Source organism: Callorhinchus milii, unplaced genomic scaffold (genome assembly GCF_018977255.1).
Source record: "Callorhinchus milii isolate IMCB2004 unplaced genomic scaffold, IMCB_Cmil_1.0 Scaffold2, whole genome shotgun sequence".
NCBI lineage: Eukaryota > Metazoa > Chordata > Chondrichthyes > Chimaeriformes > Callorhinchidae > Callorhinchus > Callorhinchus milii.
Window position 1 is genome coordinate 65,455,611 of NW_024704743.1, and position 17,848 is coordinate 65,473,458.

The following is a 17,848-nucleotide window of genomic DNA, read 5'->3' on the forward strand; positions in this document are numbered from 1 at the left end:
CTTTGGTAAAAATCACTTTGATCTCGCATGGAACTGGTTTCAACTGTCTCATTGTACAGATTAATTGTTGATATATGGTTGTCTTGAGCAGCGTATTTGTTTCTGAAATAATTACTACTTCATATATATTTAAATGTATGTCATTTTTTATACAGGTCATTTGCAGAGAGTTTAATATTTCTTGGCTGAATGAATGATTTATGTTCAGAAGCTTCCAATGTTTTTTTTCAAACTGTGTTTCTGGCTGTAGTACCCAGATTCAGAAACCCTCCCACCAGGATAGGAAGGCTTGATTTCCTTAGTGGAGCCAAAGGCATGCGACATATTCCGAGCTTTTTTCCATTGTGAGGGACCGAGTCTGGTTAGTTCAAATTGACTGGTAGACATTGCATTAAATATATTGGAGCTGTTTTTTGACAGTAAAAGAGTTTTGATTATTCTGAGTTAAGAAGCTAAAGGTCAAGTCTAGCAGGCGTTCAAAGATTTAGTTTGATGTTGCCTAAAAGTATCGTACATTGACCTGAGAAACGCCTTCTTGAAAAGTGCAGACAAGAGCTGATTGCTGAGCAGTGTTTGTGGGACTGAATTACAAGCAAAGAGGGACAAAACAATCCTTATGGGCTGCACAGTGAGCTTAGCTTGCCTGGAGGATGAGATATGCCGTGTGCCACTGGATCAAGTGCAAGAAAAGAAAAATCTAATGGAAAAGGTAGTGTGAGTTGCGACATTTTCAAACTGCGCCTGCCTTTTAAGCATCTGATAAAAGTGATTGCCTCCAGTTTGCTTTGGTGTCAATGTGTTTGCTTAGTCTTGCTGTCTTTTTAAATTTGTTTAATCTGCTTCGGTCGTTTTGCCTTTTGCAAAATCTCTTTTTGATTTGACTCGGTTGAAAATAAAAAGCACATAGCTGAGAAAGATTTACAAGCGTATTGCAATTCATGCTGTTTCAACAGATGTTCAAAATCACAAGAGAAAATCTTAAGTGGCTTAGAAATTTCCCCATTTTTCCAGTATTTAGTAATCATTTTAATTTATTTTCAAACTTGTGTTTTGTTTTCGATAATATATTCCAGCTAGTCTGTTCTTTTTCCCCTTTGAAATTTGCAAAAAGACACTTTTAAAAGCTGTGCTACTGACAGCAAGAGGATGCAACAAAATATGTGAAAGAGTTTGGGAAGATTGTAACTTAAAAAGCAACATGGCAAATGCGAGGTTGAATTGGAGGCAAAAGCAAGCTTGAGTTCAGACAAACTGTTTACATTTCCACAAAGTGAATAAGCTTGCCCTCTTGATACACTGGTACCAGATCTCAACTGGTTCTGTTTGATGTGAGCTCTTATCAGATATGGTCATTTATAAGACAAAAGATGCAGTTATTATGTTTATCTTTTCATCAGACTCATTTCATTGAATTTGATGAGTACATTTTTCTTGAGCTGCTGTACTTAAGGAGGTTGAAGTCAGGTTGAAGTCCAATTAGTTCCAATTGATTTTTTCCCCCGTCTTGTTCTCCACAAGTAAAGGCATATTAAGTATTTATAAAGGCAGAGGTCACTGTTAGGTTGACTGGTTCTCTCTGAAATAATAAGTGCCTCTATTAACTGTTCAGAATTTATAACCTTTTTGATCTAGATATTTTAAGTGTATTTCATGTGGTAATAATTCTTGAAGATGAAGTGAATACAAATTTACAGGTTGTCAGAATTGGAGAATGTGTTGACATCACGTTAGGAGCTGATGGAAAACAAATATTTTTGTTAAAATTATAGCATTTTAACAATGATTGTATACAATCACAAGAAAAAAATGCTTTGTGATTTGACGGGAAGTTGCTCTGTTCGCTCAGTGGATAAATGTATTATCCAAAAAGGAGCAGAAACCCTCACTAGATTTTCCTCTCCCTGATGCAGGGACATGGGAGCTATGTGCAACTCTCCATCAATGTCGTGCTTGATATCAGCTCAGGCCAGGATTTGAACCTGAGCCTTTCCTGGGCTGCACAGGACATTGATGGAGTGTTGCACATAGCTCCAGTGTCCCTGCATCAGGGAGAGGAAAATCTAGTGAGGGTTTTTGCTCCCTTTTGGTAACCAATGACACTGGCTGTTCTTTGCTGGAAAATGGGCAGGAGGAGACAGAATAAAGCTAACCTGTGATGAGTTAATCTGTGGGACATCCTCCTGACGTGAAAGGCGCTATATAAATTTAATTTGTTGTTGTTGTTCCAGAGTCAAATAGACTGGCAGCATTGACTGTCTTGTCACACACATGAAGGTTGACTGCTTGATCAATGTAGGAAGGTGAGGCAGATGGAGGCGGGGGAAGAGAGTTGGAGGGGGCAAATTAAAAGGGGAAAGTGCAGCACCTTCATGAAAGCAGATGGAACAACCTGGAGATGTAGCTCTCCCAAGAAGTTCCATAGATCAATGCTGAGCCGTAGTGACCATGAATTCCTGAGTTTCATAAACAATATGTTGTGAGTTGATCTCAGCAAGGGCAATGATGAGATGCATAATGGCCTTAGTGGTTAGGAGTAGGTAAAATCATCATGGAAAGGACCAGATATGGGAGCCCTCTGGTCAAATAGCCACCAGGAGTCACTGACCAAGCACATAGAAGAAAAATGGGCGAACTCTTGTGTGTTTCATGAAATTGTATCAAATATAATCCATTGTCAAGGAGGGGAGCTGGGGCGGAGAGTTGGTGGGGCAGGTTAAAAGGGGAAAGTTGGAGGTGGGGATAAACTCCTCAGAACTTTCTACAGTGCCTAGAAAGGCATCTAATAATCAGCGCCTTGGGACGTCCTCCCGACGTGAAAGACGTTATACAAATGTAATTTTGTTGTTGTAATAATGGTTGTTAGAATAGTTATCACTTTGCCACCACTCTCTGGCATTCTCTCCCCAAATTCCCTTTGCTGTACACTTTCTTTCACTGCCTTCAAAATCCTTTATAGAATGTATCCCTTCAACTGTGCCTTTCTTCTTTTTTCTTTCTTTTTTCAGCCTCTCTGCCCCCACACTCTGGAACTCCATCCCACGGTCCCTTTGCATCGCTTCCCCCTTGCCTCCTTCAAGTTCGGTCTCAAGACCTTTCTCTTCGACCGTGCCTTTGGTTTCCCTCCCACCTCTCTGCCTTCCCTCACCCCTACACCACCCCTCCCCCATGCTAGGGCCCCAACACATGACTGTTCAGCGCTTGGGATGTCCGCCCGACGTGAAAGGCGCTCTATAAATGTAATTTTGTTTTTGTTGTTCAACACTCATAAACCCAGCCCCCTCCATTCCTCTCTTCTTGGTCATCCCCCTGGATTTTGTGAAGTGCTTTCATCTTGCACAAAAGTGTAACATAAGTGCAACTTGTTGTTACCTACTTTGAAGAGATACAATCTTGAATATTTGAACAGGCAAAGTCATTCAGTGGTTTATCAGGAGGCGTACATGGTGGACGAGTTGATGTCTGTTTCAATTTCTTTGACAAACTCCTGTTGTTTTGTACTGTATCTGGAGACAATTAACTTCAATTAACTTTTGGCCACATGACCTTTCATGGTTAATCTTTTTCGTTTTCCTGTTCTCATTGGATGTCAAAAGGTAAACATAAGGTAAAGGTCACAAGCAGAACTTCAGATACATATGATGTGAAGGAAGAGGAGATTGCTTCCAATTTTACTACACTTATAATAATAATACGGTGCCTTAAAGCATTTCACGTGATATACTGTAAAGTGTAGTGACTGTGTATTTTGTAAGCGACTGTGGGAACCAATTTGCGAACATCAATATCCCACAAATCGTATACAGCTCTTAACATGGAATTCTGTTTTTTCTGTAGGTACATCAAGAAAGAAGGTATATGAGTAACTTACCTCAAAACTAACTTTGAAATGGTGAATTTCCAGAGAAAATCCAAGTTATCACAAAATCCCAGAGCTAGTTGTTCAAAACAAAATCCCAGAATTAGTTGTTCTGGTTTAAATTTGGGAAGTTGGCTGGTTTAAGCAGAATAATTTGAAAACAAACATCAAATAAAATGTTGTTGTAGCTTGAAGGGCATAATAAAAATTCTTCTTCAGTAAAGACTTTGCAAACATTTGGTGCAGGAAATCCCACTCAGCTCCTGTTAACTTCGCAAACCAAATCCTTAATGCGTTGGTGGTCCTAGCTCTCTGGACAAGCCACGGTAAAACTTGCCAGACAGTGATCTCAATGGCAAGCTATGCAGTTTTAGTTGGTTAGACTACAGCAGTACCCCAACACACACTTTGGGTTGCCAAATCTTGACTTCTGCCAACCTTTGCCTAATATTTTCCGGAATTGGGATGCAGGATACATTCCCTCCAGGGACAGAGTGCACATACCAAACATCTATCTCTGGAATTTCCATATGTAGGTGGGCTGCATGGAATTCTCAATTTGGTTTGGATACTCTGCGTATGGTGATGGGTTTCCACATTTGTGTCAGACACCCGGCTGACCAAAAAAAAGCAAAGATTTGGTAACTGAAATTCAACATTTGTTAAAGTGATCATTTTCATTTCAAATTACAGACAATAATGCAACCCTTTCTCTTTTGGGAGTCTGTATATGATTTATATTGTTTCCACACTGTGGTTAAGTTTCATATTGGCACAGCACATTTAATGTCTCAGATTAAATACCAAATAAAATTAGTATGAAAAGGTTTTGCTCGTGAAATCAGTTTCCACTTAAGTTTGTGCGAGGATTATGAGAATGCACATGCCTGGTTTCAAACATTCAGCATTGAATTTGTGTTTCACTTCCGGACTAAAATAACAACAACAATTTGCATCCAGATCGCTTGACAGTGGTGGAGCACAACACCGAGCTGGGGGGAGGGGGAGGTGACCATAGGCGAGGTTGAAGATGAAGGTCTTCAGGCCTAATCTGAAGATGGGGAAGGAAGGGGCAAAGGAGGGATCGAGGAAGAGTGTTTCAGAGTTTCGGGTGTTGTGTCTTAAAGCGTGGCCATCAACAGTGGAATGGGGGGCACAAGGACATGCAGGAGGCCAAAGCCAATCGAGCGGAGGCAGCGGTTTGTGGGTTGAGGGTAAGCAGGTCGGAGAGGTAGGGAGGTGCAAGGACATGAAGAGATTTGAAATTGATTGTGTGGATCTTGAAATTGATCCATTCGGCGATAGGGAGCCAGTGGAGCCTGGTGTGTTGGAATTACGGGGTTTAGTGCAGGTGAGTTTGCGGGTGGCGGAGTTTTAGATCAGCTGAATTTTGTGTATGGTGGAGCTGGAGAGACTGGCAAGGATAGCATTTGAAAAGTCGAGTTGGGAGGTGACGAATGCATGGATGAGTGTTTCGGCTGAGTCTGGGGTAGGGTACGGTCGGAGGTGGGCAATGTGGCGTAGGTGGAGGAATGCAGTCCTGGTCAGGGACCAAATATAGGGTAAGAAGGACAGATGTGGGTCGAAGCTGACACCAAGATTGTGCACAGGTTCGGTGAGTCTGAGGGATAGGCCTCGGAGGTTGAGGAGGTCAGAACCATAGGACAGAAGACATTGATGGGAGCCAAGGAATATGGCTTCCATCTTGTTGATGTAAAGATATGGGTAAATGGCACTGATACAATATCACGTAATGATTTGCATGAATCATTAATATTGGCTGGAATTAAAATATAAAAATGTGTATTTTTTTCAATTGCTGTCTCCCAGCTCAGTCTTGGGTAGTTTAATTGCAGTAGTTATAGTAATTATGCTACCTTCTGCTTGTGAATGTATTGCATTTACCAACAACAACAACAACAACAAGATTCCATTTATTGAGCGCCTTTCACGTCGGGAGGACGTCCCAAGGCGCTGTACAGTTAGGTCAGGATCCGAGCAGGGGGAGAATGGTCAGGGTGAGGGGAGGGAAGGGAGGGAGCGAGGAGGGGGTAGAGAGTCGAGAGGGGAGCTGAAGGCACAGTCAAAGAGAAAGGTCTTGAGACCGGCCTTGAAGGAGGAAAGGGAGGAGGCGGCGAAGGCACTGGGGATAGAGTTCCAGAGCCTCGGGCCTGAGAGGCTGAAGGCCCGGCCACCGATGGTAAGGCGGTTGGGGCGGGGGATGTGGAGCAGACCGGAGCCAGAGGAACGGAAGGTACGGGCAGGTAGGTAGGGGGATAGTAGCTCGGAGAGGTAGGAGGGAGCAAGGCCGTGAATGGCCTTGTAGGTGAGGGTGAGGATCTTGAATTCGAACCAATTGCATCAAGTAAGGGAAATGACTCGTTTTTTTTTAATGCCAAACTTGAATTTCAGATCCTGCCCTAGCTCAGTTGAATCATTGATTTTGGGGAGATTGAATTGACTTTTTGGATGGACCAATGAGAGGTTATTGCTAGTTTCAGATTTCTTCATGTGTATGGTTTTAATATTTATAAAATGAGTCATCTGCTGTAGGATGAAGTTTAAACTGTGTAATTTAATTTAGAGGCTTTGTTTATGTTTCCTTGTGACTCAAGTTTAACTCTTTGACAACTTTTACTTCTGAATCAACTTTCTTTTAAAGTATGTTCAGTAATGTAGGTGAACTGCATTCTGTGGATTCATAAGGAATTGAGTCCTTTCCCCATCCATTTAATTGAGGAATGGAAAGCTCTGCACAGGTTCTCCCTTATCTCCAAAGCTAATGAAAGCTGTGGAATATTCATCCACTTGTACTGTTCAGAGTGAATAGGGAGAAACTATTTCCACTGCTAAGGTGGAGTCAGTGACTAGGGGACGTAGATTGCAGATAGTCACAAGAAGAGCAAAAGGAGAGCTTAGGAGAATTGTTTTCACTCAGTTTTATTGGAATGTGGAATGCACTGCCATGTAAGGTGGGAAATCCAGAGTTTATTGTAGGTTTCAAGAGGAAAAAAGGTTACCAGCTTGAAACAGAATGGGGAGAGGACAAGGCAGAGGGATTGAATAACCACCTTGCATTAAGGTCTGCTGCAGATTTGCTTGGGTGGTTTTCCTCCTTCTGTGCTGTACATTTCTATGATTTTATTTGACTTCAGTCTGTTGCTCCCACCATAAATAACCTTCCCACTTCGCGCAGCTTTGCAGCCAAAATGTAACATGGAGTATTTGGCAGGGGATGTGAAGCAGGCCAGAGTCCGCTCAGCTTCACAGAAGAGCGTTATTTATTTGGTTTATGTTTGTGCAGTACTCCATTTTTCGAGCATTTGAGATGTTCTTTAACATAAAAGGTAATCCAATTGTTGGTAATCCAATTAAGTTGGCTTCTGCTTGTGAATGTATTGCATTTACCAATTGCATCAAGTAAGGGAAATGACTGGGTTTTTTTTAATGCCAAACTTCAATAAGGGCAGTGTCCCTGATAATGAGAACCCAAAGTGGGAAGAATCTCCATTACATGTGCTCATTATTAAAGTTGCCATACTTAGAAGCTGGAGGAATTTCACCACCTAAATGCCTTGTAATATTGTCCTTGTTCTCGTTGGTAGATACAATAGTCCAAGTGGACACTTATAATACTATGATTTATTTGGTTCTAAATTTGATTGAAAATGTAACCTCCTTATTGTTTGGCATATTTAGGTTTTCCACTGCACTAGAATCATCGAATCATTATGTAGAAATGACTCAAGCTGACTTGATCCAAATGTCACCTGACGATCCTACTGGATTTATGATCTGTAAATGAGTGAACATAGAGACATTGTAGTCAAAGAAAATATAATACAGTACAAAGTGGGAAAAAAACCCTGAATAATATTATTCATGCCAAGAATATCCAAAACAAAATCTTGTTGAGAACTGCTGCCAACAGCAATCCTGCAAGTCAAAGGAACATTGTGATTTGCAAACTCTCCCCCATACTTGTGGAGTCCCGCAGCACAAGCGAGAGGACCTAGGTTCAATTCCTAGACAGGGTGAAACCTTAGGCAAGTTTTCTTACTCCACACACCTCTGTTTGCCGAGCAGTAAGTAGGTACCTGGTTGTTAGTCGATTGTCGGATCGCCTTCCGGGAGTAATAATCCCTCCAAAAAAAATAATAATAATAGTTTGGTCACTCAATCCAAGACTGTTTGTGGGACACTGCTTGCGCAATTGGCTGCCATGTTTTGCCCACAAATCAATCAATTTTACAAAATATTCTGTGAAGCCCTTTGGGATATCTCAATGACATTATAAGGTGCTATATCAAATGCAAAGATTATTATTATACTTAATTCTGCTTCATTTATGACAGTACCACACGGGAAACAGGAAGAGTCTTGATGCTTGCTTGCCTTGCAAGTATTTTGCATTGTGCAATCCAAAGGAAATCTTCATTTCCAACTTAACCACAGAGCTACCACTTTAGAATGGGCAACAGTTTGCCTTTAATGTTAAAGGGCATCTCAGAAGTGCTTGAAATATGGAGCGTTGCACCATCGCATGCCAAGCAATCCTCCTCTGTAAAGCTCAGAATGTTCACCTGGCCTTGGTAAGTTCCAAGTAGAATAATATAAATCAGGTGGTTCAAAAATGTGTTCAGTCTTTCTCAGCAGGAAATTCATCCCCATTCTAAAGTGGTGTATCTTTCAACAACAGTAACAAGATTACATTTGTATAGCGTCTTTCACGTCGGGAGGACGTCCCAAGGTGCTGGACAGTGTACAGCATTTCAGACCGTTTACTCAAACTAAATGGGTTAGAAGCTTCTGCTAATCCAGAATTGTTCATCTTGCATGCCATATCGTCCATAAACACCAAGAAGTTATTCACTTTGGTCTTAGGAATTTTATTTAAAATTGGCTTTTTAACCAGAAAGCAATATGACCTTAGAAAATCACAGCCATTTACCCGATGTGAAGCCTATGTCCTTCCTGCACACAATGTCACTCAACCATCTCAGCAGTGAGTGACTCTCTTACAAATTATTTCATTCTGGAAAACATTCCTGAGGCAAATTAACACCATACTACATTTTTGCTTAACAACAGTGGTTTTTTAAAATCGTGGAATAGTTTCAGCACAGAAGGAAAGCTTTGGTGCATTCTATCTCTGCTCGTGTCAGCTTCACCACTGGCACTAACTTCCCTTATCTAATTTCCTTGCTTCTCCCCTTTACTGTTCAAGATTTTTTCTTGCTTTTGAAAATCAACACACCAAAACAATTTAGAAATGTATTTATATCATTATCAGAGTAATAGGAAAACAAATATTTGTGTTTCATTCATTGGGTTTATATGAATACAATCAAGATTTCAAACATATTACCAAAATGAACTGCTTTTGGGTTAAGGGATGAAAACATTGCATACATATAATATTTGAACTGCCTTTGTTGAAAAACTTCAGCGGCTAAAGTATGTAGAAAAGCAAATATGTGATTGTTAGCTTTGCCTTCTACAGTACACTTTTGGTTTATATGTAAAATCACACACAATATTCTTGTCCTTTCTATTCTTTTGAATAAAATCATCATTTACTTCAGACAACTGAGAATGAAAAAAAATGCCAGTAGTTACTTATAATAATTCTCTGACAACCAAAAAACAAATGATTTTTCCAGGGGACATCTGCTTGGTATCAGTCTCCATCTGAAGGAATTACACTGTCCCTAAAAAATTATTTTACACTTATTAAAAACCCAAAACGTTACGTCTACTGAAAACCCTAATTAAAATTCTCCCCTCTATTTTTATCTTCCCTTTCTTCCATCCCAATGTCTCCATTCTCAGCCACTAGAAACCTCAAGCTACTACATCACCCTTTTAATTTGTGTTTAGACAGTTAAACACAAAAGGTAAAATATATTTTCTCATACTTGTCCCCTCCCCCCCTCTTTCAAAGCCCACTTCAAGACTTTGACTGCATTTTCTGTCATCTTTTCCCCCTCCTACTCTCTTTAGCTCTCTTCCTCTCCCTTCTCCACCTCGGGTGGCCAGCTTGCTGTGTAAAGCACTTTGAGAAGTCCTCCTGATATGAAAGGCGTTATATCAGTGTAAATTGTAATGCATTGTGAAGACCTATTTTCAGACAGAGCAGCATGATTGCAGAAAATATTTGGATTTGTTCTTGTAAATGACTCTTCTTTGCTGCGAGCAATAGTACAACAGAAAATAAATTAGAAAAAGTGTTAAGTACAGTTTTAAAGATTCTTTTTAACTATTATTCATCATTAGGAAGTTACAGGAAGTAAATTATTTCAGTGCTATCGGACAGAACAAGTGTCTGTTTTGGAATCTACAAAGGAACTTGTGTTTTCAGAGAGTAAAGTCACTAATTGTAAAGTTGCATCCTGATTGGGAAATTCTTCAGGGTTGACAGCAAAAGTCAAGTAAGATTGACCCTTGCCCCACACCTGGTTTTAATTTGAGGTATTCCGCTTTAAAAGCTCTTGACAAGAAGACAACATATTTCCTTTGGCTATGAAAGATTAAAAACATTTCCTTTGAAATAGTGCATTAAATAATTCAACATTTCTGGAATCCGGTTGCAAAGCTGCTTTAAAATTGCTATGATGCACACAATCTCCTTTGCTCTTAAACTAGGAACAGGACAGTTTGTTTTCTTCCAAAGGCATCTATTATATAGTCAAACTAATCAGCAATTCATTGTACGGGTTGTCTAAGACAGACAACATTGTCCAAGACAGACAACACATTTTGTATATAAATTATCATGGCTGTTCTTTAATTGTTGGGCTTGTATCAATTAATGTTTAGGTTTGTTACACTGTTACTGCTGGAATCTTTACCTTGCTAAATAAATGTACTGCTAGATGCTTTAAGAGTTATAACAATAATAATCCTTGCATTTGATATAGCTCCCTATCACACTGTCGAGACATCTCAAAACGCTTCATATGATACACTGTAAAGTGGTGTGACTGTGTATGTTTGTGGGGAGAATGCAGCAGCCAATTTGCACAGCAAAATCTCACAAACAGCTATGGAGTGAATGACTAATTTTATATGGGGGATTGTTGGGGGAGAAACTCCCTTCACTTTTTAAATAGTGCCATGGGATGCTTAACGCCTACCTGAAAAGGCAGATAGGACCTTGTTTTAATGTTTTATTTGAAGGATGGCATCTCCAGCAATGCAGCACACCCCCAACATGGGGTTTGAACCCACAACCTTCTTACTCGAGGTGAGAGTGCTTCCAAGTGAGCCAGGATGATAGAACTGAAGGAATTTCATTGTAGATTTCTACTCCATCCTAATGGAAATTCACAGCAACTTGATTTTGGGGAGAATTGCTGAGACCAATTCTGCCCTCACCCAACATCACTAGATGGCTATCAGGAGCAGGAATATTGGTGGATATATTCCCCCACCACCTCGCCCGGAAATGGTAGAGCAAGAAGTGCGAGCTGGTATATAAAGCTGGAGGTGGGTGGTGCATAGTATGAAATGATTTAAAAACGAAAACGAAGATCTGAAATTGATCTGCTGTGGGACGGAGGAGCCACAAGAGGAGTGTGTGATTGGAGTGCCAGACTTTGTATGGCACAGAATTTGGCTGTGAACTTCTGATGAGTTTAAAGTCATTAAACTTGAAGCATTTTACGGATGGCTTGATCCATACCAGTTATTTTATTACATTGCAGAAATGCATTGGACATAGACTGGTAAAATAGGCAGACACATGGCAGATGAAGTTAAATGTGGAGAAATGCAAATTGTTGCATTTCGGGAGGAAGAATAAGGAGAGGCAATATAAGCTAGATGATAGAATCGTAAAAGGGGTGAAGGAACAGAGAGACCTGGGGGTTCATATAAGTAAATCTTTGAATCTTAGCAGGACAGGTAGATAAAGCTGTTAAAAAAAAGCCTACGGGATATTAGGCTTTATAAATAGGGGCATAGAATACAAAAGTCAGCAAATTATGATGAACCTTTTTAAAACACTGGTTAGGCCTCAGCTAGAGTACTGTGTTCAGTTCTGGGCACCACACTTTAGGTAGGATGTCAAGGCATTGGAGAAGGAGATTTACCAGGATGGTACCAGGAATGAGTGACTTCAGTTCTCAGGAGAGGCTAGAGAAGCTAGGATTGTTCTCCTTCGAGCAGAGAAGGTTAAGAGGAGACTTAATAGAAGTTTTCAAAATTATGAGGGGATTTGATAGGGTGAACCGTTTCTTTGTTAAAAGAAACAGAGGGGGGGTGAGGAGAATTTTTTTCACAAAGCGAGTTGTGCAGATCTGGAATGCATTGCCTGAAAGGGTGGTGGAAGCCGATTTGATAATAACTTTTAAGAGAGAATTAGATAATTATTTGGGGAGGACCAGTTTGCAGGGCTATGGGGAGAGAGCAGGGGAGCGGGATTGAATTGGATAGCTCTTTTCAAAGAGTCGGTACAGACATGATGAGCCAAATGGCTTCCTGCTGTGCTGTATAATTCTATGATTCTATGCAATGCAGTTCACCATTAGCTCATGATTGGAACACCACCACAGGGGTATGACAAGAGGCTCTTATCTGGGACTCTATATTTCTGCTAGAAATGAAAGCAATATTACAGAACACCCCAGTGGCTTCTTCCCAAACCAAATATTTATGCTTTTACGCCTTTATCACCTCCAAACTTGATTTCATCAATGCTCTCCTCGCTGCTCTGCCTTCTCTCTCTCTCTCTCTCTCTCTCTCTCACTCACTCTCTGACTCTGCAGGCCTATCACCATCATCTCACCATTTTCTACTTGCTTCCTATTTCCAGGATTTCAATTCAAGATCCCTGTTCAAACTTTCAAATGCCTCCTTGGCCTTGCCCCATCCTAGCTCTTTGGGATCTCCTGAAGTTCCACTCACTCCGCTCTGCTAATCTGGGTCTATTGCACATCCCCCAACACGTCTGCATCAGATGGTCGAGCTTTGAGCCACCTCGACCCTGTTCTTTGGAACTCTCTTACTGTCCAGTGTAACACTGTCCAGATGTTTCCTGGAATTCTGTCCTTCTGTACAGAAGTTGAAACCCTATCTGTTGTCTGGTGAACAAGGGTCAGTGTAAAGGCTATGTAAAGGCTCAAGACTTTCTCTAGCATAGACCCTCTGGTCTTTTTTGCACTGAAAGCAAATATGAGAGTCAGTTTTTAAGTCATTGCGCCAATTTTGGAGTCCAAATTATATTTATCATATCGAATGGGCCAGAGGTGGACCTACATTCTTCCAACACTTTTTAATGGTAAACTGTGACATTGGGCTGGCAGTCTTCGAGAGGGGGACACTAGGCTTTTGAGTATTTTTCTTCATTGATAAGCTAAGGCACTACCCAGCAAATTATGTGGATTATGGTTGGATCAAATGTCCTGAATATTGTCAGTCTCTTTAAACAGATGTAAACTTCACAAGGAAATGTGGTAATCTCCACTAATCTCCAAATTCATGAAGATGGTAATGGCATGGTACTTACTTGAAGTTTGCAATGCAGACTAGGTATCAATGTACCTATGGTTTATATAAATTAAAAGGAAGAACTCCAACTGAATCCAAATAACATCTGTCTGTTAATGTGTGCAATCTACCATCACACTTGCTATTGTGGTGAATTACATCCCAAGAATGCACTTGACAGCAGCATGGTGGTATTGCATAGCACACAGACAGAAAGATGGCACCGTGCATTTGATGATATTGTGCTGTCAACAGAAGGAAATGAACTACAGGAAGCTTCTGGTAATATCAGTCACACTTCTAAAAACATTGCATCATCAGTGAAAACTCTGAAAGCATGGAACAAAGAAAAGTGGCACCCCTACCATAATGGAATTAACCCGAAGAATGTTAATAGCTTCACATACTTACGTAGCACTTCACTGAAGTAGAGGAGATACACGGAGAAAGGATATTGCCCAGACTTTGGGTATGGGGAATAAATGTGCACTTGGGAATCAGAAGTTTTAAGAGTTGGACAATACCTTGGTATAAATTTCCCCCCACCTCCCCATTGATCTTAAAGCAGAGAGCTTTTTTGCAATTGACTCCACAACAGCTAATTAAGTTAACTAAGCAAACCAAGGATCTATGTTTAGATATTAAATGTTTTATTTGTTATTCTCCCTTGTGTAATGGTGTGTTTAGGTTGTGGGATCGCAACTAATGGCACCCCTAATTTCTCTGAGGTGTTTTATCTGTTTTGCCATTGTCTGGGCTGCTTGGCGTCCGTTGCAACTAATTGGTAGGGACTGACCTGATGGCAGGCGGGCCTTCAGCCACTCTGCCCACACCCTCTGGAACTCCATCCGGCAGTCCCTCCACCTCGCCCCCTCCCTTGCCTCCTTCAAGACCCTCCTCTTCGACCGCGCCATCGATCACCTTCCTTTCCCCCTGCACTCCACCCTCCCTGATCCCGATCCCCAGCTCAGGTCCGAAACACTGATTGTCCAGCGCTTTGGGACGTCCTCCCGACGTCAAAGGTGCTAAACAAATGCAATCTTTTTGTCTTTTTCTTTTGATGTTCAGACACAACTCGAGCAAAGAAAAGCCCAATCCGCCAGATCCATAGGGAAAAAAAAGTCCCAACACTTCTTTATGAAAATTCCCAGCTTTTCCTCATAACTCAGGTGGTTATTTCCAGTTATCAATCTAGTTACCCTTCTCGGTGCCCCTACGATTGCAAGCGGCCTCGCAATAATACAGCAACCACATTGTATATAGCCAAAATAAAAGCACTCCTTGGTTCACCATAATTCTGCAGTACTGCACCAGGTACCCACATGTTATTTGCTTTTGGGAATGTCAGTACTGAGGATAATTTCCCAAATGATGACAAAATACTCAACATCAGGGTTAGGCTAATGTCATCTTTCAAGGACGTCCAGTTTTTCCATTAATTCCCTGCTAAAGAACACCCTGCCTCTCCATTGCTGTCAGTACCATCAGCTAACCACCAGCTTGCATACTCTACCATTCTCATGCTGAAGTGACCTGGAGAAAGTGTGTATGGCTTGGAAATGACTTCTCTTACGTTTTATACAAATGTAATTTGTTGTTGTTACATTTTATTTTCATGTGCTGACTCTCTCCTCGCCGGCCTTCCCGGCACCTCCCTCCACAAGCTGCAGGTCATTCAGAACTCTGCAGCTCGTGTACTGTCCCGCACCAGGCTTCGCGATCACATCACTCCCACCCTCGCTCGCCTCCACTGGCTCCCCATCCCCAGAGGATTGATTTCAAGATCCTCATCCTCACCTACAAGGCCATTCACGGCCTTGCTCCCTCCTACCTCTCCAACCTACTATCCCCCTACCTACCTGCCCGTACCCTCCGTTCCTCAGGCTCCGGTCTGCTCCACGTCCCCCGCCCCAACCGCCCTACCATCGGTGGTCGGGCCTTCAGCCTCTCAGCCCCCAGGCTCTGGAACTCCATCCCCCAGTGCCTTCGCCGCTTCCTCCCTTTCCTCCTTCAAGGCCGGTCTCAAAACCTTTCTCTTTGACCGTGCCTTCAGCTCCCCTCTCGACTCTCTTCCTCCTCCTCGCTCCCTCCCTTCCCTCCCCTCACCCTGACCATTTCCCCCCTCCTCTCTCCCTCCCTTCCCTCCCCTCACCCTGACCATTTCCCCCCTGCTCGGGTCATGACCCAACTGTGCAGCGCCTTGGGACGTCCTCCTGACGTGAAAGGCGCTCTATAAATGGAATCTTGTTGTTGTTGTTGTTGTTGTTTTCAAATCCCTTCCCATGCACCACCCTACTTGTACAAACTTCTCCAAGCCTTGCTTGCTATCCACTTCCTTCTTTTCACAAACTCAAAAAGCTGGACATCCATTGCTTCCTTCAAATCATCATTAAAAATCAAGCTTTCAACCAAACTTTCAACAACTCTATCCCAAATCCTAACCTATGTCCCGGTCTTCAAAATCCTGCTCAAAATGTACTTGATTAATTCTCCCCTACTCCTCTTCCACCTAACTTAATGTCCCAAATCATCCATGTAAAGTGTTTTGAAATGTTCTCTTATGTGAAAGTCATCGTGTAATTGAGCCAGATTTCTGTTGCTTTCCCATATTAACACAACAGAGATTGGGAATATACCTCACCAATGCATAGCTAATGTGGCAATTTATTTTGCAGAAAGCTACAGAGAGGGTAGCTTGTGTGTGTGTCCATGTGAAGTCTCATTTTAGAAACTATAGCTATAAATTTAACATTTTCTTAGTTTCCGAGACAACCACAACTCTGTTTTTACCAATGTAATTTAGATGCTTATTGAGGTGAAGAGAAGAATTTTTAATAACCTGGCTGTAGAAAATGTGTGAATACGAGGGAGACATAACATAACTATCAATGGATTTGTCAGACTTAATGCAGAGCCAAAACAGTTGGTTACTGATCTCGGACTTGTGGAATTTTTACTCCTCCCCCCGGACGATTCTGCTACACACACTAAAATATTGCAGTGCAAATCTTTGTCCAAGGATACGTTTTTTAAAAAATCCGAGACTGTACATTTCTTTTCCAGCAGACTTGCAAAATGTGTCCAAACCGCAATAAATCTTGGTTTATTGCACTGAGGCTATGTAGCTATCCAGAAGACTTATACCTTCTGTAAAAATATGTCCCAATGTACATTACCTCACACAGGATACACGCACTGTTAAAACCATTTAAGCAGAGCTTAACAGTCTTTCAAGGAAAGATCACTGGTTTGAATCACAAATCATGGAAGGACACATTCTTTGTTTTCAAGCCTAGTTTCATCCATTTTTTAAATACTTTAACTTATAAAATTGACTTCACCATTTGTTTAAAGGCATTTATTTAACAATAGCAATCAATTTTATTTTCTTTGCAGACTTTGTTGCATGTTTCAGGTCTTTTGCATTCAAGAGATCGGGAGAACTAATTGACTGCATTCTGACTTGTCATTGAATAATTGTGCACCATTCTGTAATATTTGAAAGCAACGTGTAAGTGCCTCTACAACAACAACAACAAAATTACATTTATAGAGTGCCTTTCACGTCTGAAGGATGTCCCAAAGCGCTGAACAGTCAGGTGTTGGGGCCCGAGCATGGGGGAGGGGTGGTGTAGGTTTGAGGGAAGGCAGAGAGGTGGGAGGGAGACCAAAGGCACAGTCGAAGAGAAGGATCTTGAGACCGGCCTTGAAGGAGGCAAGGGAGGAAGCGAGGCAAAGGGACTGTGGGATGGAATTCCAGAGTGTGGGGGCAGAGAGGCTGAAAGCCCGGCCACCGATGGTAGGGCGGGTCGGGTGGGAGACATGGAGCAGGCCGGAGCCCGCTGAACGGAGGGAGCGGGCAGGTTGGTAGGGAGTCAGCAGGTCAGAGAGAAGTAGGAGGGGGCAAGGCCATGGATGGCCTTAAAGGTGAGGACGAGGATCTTGAACTCGATCCTCTGGAGGATGGGGAGCCAGTGGAGTCGGGCGAGGGTGGGAGTGATGGGGTCAAGGAGCCTGGTGCGTGAGAGTACACGAGCTGCAGAGTTTTGGATGATCTGCAGCTTGTGAAAGGAAGAGTTGGGAAGGCCGAAGAGGAGGGAGTTCCCGTAATCGAGGCTTGATGTGACAAGGTTCTACCATCTCCCTTTAGGTCTCTATGCAGTTCTTTTTTTCTTTTTCTCAAAACTATTTTAATTTAATTTGTGGACTTAGTTTAAGAGTGGAGTTCAAAATGACCATAAAAGTAACTTGTTTGGCTTTACTTTTAATAGAAGTGGAACTCTTCGTACTCTGGAATGAAAAGGTCAAGCTTGGAGCAACCAATCCCAAGGGGTAAAACATCACTAGAAATGAGCATTTTTGCCAAGTCTGCTACCCAAATAATATATGGTAGCAGAACCAAGATAGAGGCTTGGAGCAGTCACTTGATACTCAGATGCATTCTCCAGCCTCCCTCATGTCTTTTGAGTAAGGATGGTGAAAATAAATTTCTAATGATGTTTT

At 41.8% G+C, this 17,848-nt stretch overlaps 1 protein-coding gene across 2 annotated transcripts in view; it reads left to right on the forward strand.

Moving 5' to 3' along the window:
- LOC103181200 (tensin-3) overlaps nucleotides 1–17,848 on the forward strand; it is a 261,229-nt gene that overhangs the window by 41,378 nt on the left and 202,003 nt on the right. Inside the window, exon 1 of one of the 2 annotated variants that reach the window (XM_007897497.2) lies at nucleotides 345–709. The exons of the other annotated variant lie outside the window; for it this stretch is intronic. Coding sequence (XP_007895688.2) covers nucleotides 617–709 — 93 coding nt within the window. The 5' untranslated portion in view covers nucleotides 345–616. Of the gene's footprint in view, nucleotides 1–344; nucleotides 710–17,848 lie in introns of those variants that run through there. 2 annotated transcript variants of the gene reach the window in all.